The sequence below is a fragment of the Lygodium microphyllum genome, chromosome 16 (assembly GCF_053477565.2).
Source record: "Lygodium microphyllum isolate KBCC chromosome 16, Lygodium_microphyllum_v1.1.10, whole genome shotgun sequence".
NCBI classification, from domain to species: domain Eukaryota; kingdom Viridiplantae; phylum Streptophyta; class Polypodiopsida; order Schizaeales; family Lygodiaceae; genus Lygodium; species Lygodium microphyllum.
The window spans coordinates 41,556,741-41,562,623 of NC_141150.1; the positions used below are offsets into that span (position 1 = coordinate 41,556,741).

Here is a 5,883-nt window from a genome sequence, read left to right on the forward strand (position 1 = left end):
GTTATATTGGCTTCTCACCATAAGGCTTTTTTAAACAATCACATTCTACAATGTTACAAGCTTTAACCAGTAACTAACCTAGACTGTCATGACTTTATGCTTGTTTTTGTCTGCCTTCTTGCAGAAAGTGTTGAGTTTGCTAATTCAACCGCACAAATGGGTCTTCTTTCTACTCCACCACAATTTGGTTCCTCCATATTCCCCCTCCTAGAACGGCCCATACAATGGGGCTTTGGTTGACACCTTTCCAATCCTGAGAATCTACGAAACATATAAACATAGAGGCATTCCAGCAGACTCTCATGCGATTTTTCGATATTGAGTGAATCAAACAAAGACTAATAAACAGTGCACAAAAAGGTGGAGAAATTAATGAAAAGCAAAAGGAGTTGAATAAAATTACTAGTGGCATTGTCTGTGCCTTGCTGTTGTCAAACAAGAATAGCAAATCAAATTATCAATTTACCTCAACATATATACACTAAATGGAAGTGCTTGAAGTAAATACTGTGGCCATCAATAAAAGAAACCGCTAATGCTCACATAAACAAACAATTGAGCTAAAGGCTAAAAACTAGCAATTTTGTGATACTATTATGTTATAAGCTGCTGCCCACAAAGCCACCATTACAAATATTTTCATCTATCAGCAAATAGCATTTGGTTTACATCCCACAGTTAGTACACTCCAAAATTGGAGACCAAAAAATTGTTTTACAAAAGTGGGCATTGCAAAGCATCTAAAAAATAAGCTCTACGTGTCATGCTGAGGTTGTCGGCACACCTCTCACCTCCACAAAGATTTTCTTAAAGCAACTTTCAAGCCAAGATCTCGCCCTCGTCGAACAAAAGGCAATCTGTGTGAAAGGTGCATCTCCTGGTAGCCTCACCTCCATCTTGCCATAATCACCTTCATCTCTAGGTAGGCACACAGGTCCTATGACAATGTCAAAAGAGTGATCCAAACCTACCAGTGTAAAATTATTTTTACAAATCCTCCTCCATGCTGACAAATTCTCCTCATTGTCTGGAAACCACAAATTGGTGAGTGGAGTAGGCTCTCCTGGAGGAGGCTCAATGCCATGAAGTACCCGAACATCTACCTCAAATACAAAAACAGCAATGGTGTCGGTGACACATCTGGATGGATGATAATGTAAAGGGTGCTCATAAGTTTGCCTGATGGAATTCGAGACATAAAAGGCCTCTCTCATGCTAAACTCATTGCGGTTAAACAAGGGGGCAATGCCTCTCCTTTGAAAGCCTTCCAACTGTCTATTTCTTGTGCCATGAAATAAATAAACTGATCCAGTTTCGCATGTGTTGGGATTATATATCCTCGCTGAATGATCCCCCACTGCAGCATGAGATACAAACTCCCAAGACCTTGCCTTTAAGGTCTGGTGTCTATCAAGCTCTCCATAAGGCGGCGTTGAAAATGGAAACATGAGAACCGCAACTGTCTCCCTCTGCATACTCTCAAAGTGAACCTGAGGGCTGCCTCCCTCTCCACTGCCTCTACCACCACCTGCTCCACGACCTGCTCCCACTCCCCTTCCTGCTCTGTTACTTGCTCCCCTAGATGTGCTTTCCAAACTGTTGTGTGCAGAGGCACTTGATCTCCTTTGACGACGACATTGGGTGTGCCACCCATCATCACCAGCATCGCATGGAGCATCATTCTCATCAGTATCACTGTCAGTCATCACAGATTCGACATGCCCAAGAAACCCCTGTAATACAGAACCCTGTACATCACATTCCATTTGTACATCACGCAGCACATTAATCGCAAGCCCTGCTTTGCCAGGGCGCAATGTGTATTGCATGCCCAAGTAAGAGTTTTGTAGGAACTCCATGTTGACCCGAATGGTTTCAACAAGACTGACAGAGAAAAAGTTGGTTAGAAAGGAAAGAACGTTCTCAACATCCTTGCTAAAAAGATAACCTTCTTCAAGAGAAAGCCTGTCAATTTCTTCTTCCATGAGGCCCCAAAAAGTTCCGCACGAGGGGGGCAAATTAAAAGCCACCCCCACATACTTGGGAGCGATGAAGCGCTGCAACTCTCCCGCCCTGTACTTCCTTTCCATGGGAAAGTTGCTTTTCTGATGACGGCGTAGGCTTCCGAAAACGCAGAAGCGCTCGAATCTGTTGGGTGAGGCGGCTCAGATTCAGTCGTGTGTTGTACATAGAGAGGCAGCGGCCTCAGACCCACAAAGGAGAGCGTGTGAGCGCGCGCTCATAGGTGTTTTGTGAAAGAGAGAGGAACTCGCATGTGTGAGAGAGAGAGAGAGAGAGAGAGAGAGAGAGAGAGCTCAGATTTACGAAAAAAAAGAGAGAGCGCTTAGACGTGTGCGCGACAAAATCGGAGACAAAAAGGCGATAAAAGGGATCAGGAATACATTAATGACCCTTGCTCTGCAATGGAACGCAATCAACATAAATTCCCACCTCCTCATCTTTTGCTTTTAGTTTTGCTCTGGAACCATTCGAAGGCTTCCTTGAATGTTGCGCCTTCCCCCAAAGAAGCCCGCAAGTATCTAGAAATGTTACCTCTTGTAACAATTTCTCCATTCCACATTAGAAGTTTGGCCCACACAAATGGCTAGATATCTATGGTGCTTGCATAACTATTTCATTTATTGAGACGTCAAAAATGCTTCAATTCAATTTGATAATGCTTCAAGCCAGTATCATAAGCTAGCATTACAAAAAATGTGATGGAGTGCTTTCATGGAAGACTCGATGCTCTAGTGGTTTGTTCCTCCAAATACAATGGACATCCTGGTTAAATGTATCATCGTAATGATCATAGCCAATATTAGATAGGTTTAGGTCTATGGTATTTATTAAACTTCATGTAACATGTGATATTTTTATGGAGAACTCTGGCTAAGTTATGGTACTATTTGTAATTACATGGAGTTTGGCATTCCTTGTATTATGATATGTGCATATTCGCATTAGGGGAAGGATGGGTTTTGGAAGGGCCCTTTATCTTGGCAGTCAAACTTGATTAGCTTAAGGTTTAATCAAGGTCTGTGACTAATAGGCCAAAGAGGTGGAGAAAATAGGCAGAAGGCTTTTTTTAGTAGCTTTTTGCTTTGAATTTTAAGAGAGACTTTATTGGACTTTGTTTGGGGTAACTCTTGTCCCAAAAAAGATTTTTTTAATGAAAAAGTACTTGGAAACGTTCATTTATCTCTCTACAGCTATTGAAAAGTGAAGAGCTACTTTTTAAAATCTCTTTCTCTCTCTAAAACACCTAGCACTCTCTTTCTATACATATCTTGGGGCCACTTTATTATGAGCTAACATGGAGAATTTGAATTATACTCCCTCTTAAATGTTGAAAAGTTGGGATTCACTTTTCAAAACTCCACTCCCTCTCTAAAATGTGATTCTTTCTCTCTCCTCTTTTGGCCCTCCATTGAATTTACATTCTAGGCTTTCTCTATCTCTCACACACGCACACACACACACACTCTCTCTCTCTTCTCTCTCTTTCATAGTGGTTGCTCAACCCTCCCATATCTTGATTGGCTCCATGGCTCTAGGAGACACAACCAATCTTTCTGGAAAATGGAAATTGCATATGGACTTAGAGCATGAGTATGTAACACTAAGGAGTTCATGTGTTACTCATGGGATGGATATCCTTCTAAGAGTCTAAATGTAAGGCTACAAGGCATTGTACCTTTGGACAGATGGTGTGCCCTCACCTTTTGTTAGAGATACTCATGCGGTTGTTGCAGACGGAGGGTGATGAAGATGTCAGAGAGGAAAAGTTGCACGTATATGCTTGTGGCGAGGGGATCGAGGTGGATGGTAGGGCTCCTTGCCTTGTGTTTGATCCTGGTGGAAGTATGGCGGCATTGCAGACATCATGGGCCAACTATTCTTGGCCATTTGACCTTGGAGGGGTCTGGTGATTTTTCACAGTGATGTATATATGGTAGTTTGGGTTATGATGGTGTGTTTTATACTTTGGAAATCCGCTAGGCTCATCTATCCAGAAAGAATAATCACTCTCACTCATAAGGGTAACGACCTCTTTATTCGTACCCAAAAGAAAGGGGACACCATACCCCTAGTCAATAATCTAGCAATTGCGAAATCAATGAAATCCTCTATTTCTTCTTACATGATTTTTGCTCGAGATCAAAAGTCTACATCTATAGATGTTAGTGAATCTCTTTCAAAAGAAGACGCTACACTTAAGTTTTTTCTAGATGAGCATGCTAATTGTTTTTCCGAAACGATTCCTATGGAACTACCACCCTCTAGAGGAGTGGATGACCATAAGATAGACTTAGTCCTGGGAACTTCTCCTCCAAATAGGCCTCCTTATTGAGTGTCTCTTGCTCAACAAGAGGAGATCATGTCTCAAGTTAATGAGCTCCTAGAGAAGGGAACGATCCAGCCAAGCTCCTCTCCTTTTTGTTCACATGTACTTCTAGTGCAAAAGAAGGATGGTTCATACAGGATGTGTGTGGACTATTGTGCACTAAACAAGAGTACAATCAAGAATATATTTCTAGTCCCAAGGATTGAGGATATCTTCGACAAGCTTCAAGGATCATCTTACTTTAGTAGGATCGATCTCAAGAGTGGCTATCACCAAATAAGGATAGTCCTTGAAGATATCCATAAAACGGCATTTTGAACAACCTTTGGGTTGTATGAGTTTTTAGTGATGCCTTTTGGTCTAACAAATGCTCTTGCCACATTCAATAGAATGATGGATAGGATATTTAGATCATATCGTTCCTTCACAGGAGTGTTCTTTGATGACATCATTATCTATTCAAAGACACTAGAGGAACACAAGGAGCATCTAAGAAATGTGTTTGAAGAGCTGAGAAGGCATAAGCTCTTCATTAATGGCAAAAAGAGTGAATTTTTATTGCAAGAAATTCGCTACCTTGGTCACATTGTTTCCAAGGAAGGGATCAAAATGGATCCTAAAAAGTTGAAGGTCATTGAAGAATGGCCTCAACCAATGAATCTACATGAGTTACGAAGCTTTATAGGCATGTGTGCCTATTACCGTAGATTCATTGAAAAGTTCTCACTGATTGCCAGTCCACTTCATGATTTGACCAAGAAGAAAGTTAAATACCAATGGACGGCAAAGGAAGAGGAAGCTTTCCAGACCCTTGAGGGGAAGCTTATGACACAACCTCTCCTAAAGCTACTAGAGCTAAGTAAGCCTTTCGAAGTGCATTGTGATGCATGCGGGGACAGCTTGGAAGCTGTACTCTTGGAAGGTCATCCAATTGCATATGAAATTTGAAGGCTTAATGACCAAGAGAAGGTGCTTGGAATCTACGAGAAAGAGCTATTAACTGCTATCCATGCTCTTGAATCATGGAAGCATAATTTGCTTGGAACACCCTTTGTTTTGCGAACGGATCATCAAAGTCTCCGTTATTTTATGATGCAAACAAGTTGAGTGAAAAGCAAATGAGATGGGCTAGTTTTCTCTCACAATTTCATTTCCACATATAGCACATGTTCCACGGAAGTAAAACCTAGTTGTGGCAGATGCTTTGTCTAGAAGGCCTAGGGTAAATGCAGTCACTATCGCTTACCACAAGGACTTAACGTTGATGGTAGAAGACTATGCAAGCGATCCTAACTTTGGTTCTATTTATGCTCAAGTGGAGCAAGGGCATGAGGTATCACCTTATTCCATAAAAGAAGGGTTCTTGATGTTTGGCTCACACCTTTGCATCACTAAGAATCTTAGGGATAAGGTAATGCAAGAGTGTCATGAACCTCCTTATGCAGGGCATAGGAGTGCTCAACCAACAGTACAAGCCATGGAATTATACTTCTTTTGACTGACAATGCGGCAAGATGTTAACAAGTATATTTTTA

General features: G+C 41.5%; 1 protein-coding gene across 1 annotated transcript; it reads right to left on the minus strand.

The window, feature by feature from the left end:
* Positions 1-610: 610 nt before the first annotated feature.
* LOC148022733 (uncharacterized) lies at positions 611-2,324 on the minus strand. Its single transcript, XM_087695118.1, has one exon. It carries the CDS (start codon positions 2,088-2,090, stop codon positions 762-764), a length of 1,329 nt encoding a protein of 442 aa, XP_087551244.1. The 5' UTR covers positions 2,091-2,324; the 3' UTR covers positions 611-761.
* Positions 2,325-5,883: the final 3,559 nt, after the last annotated feature.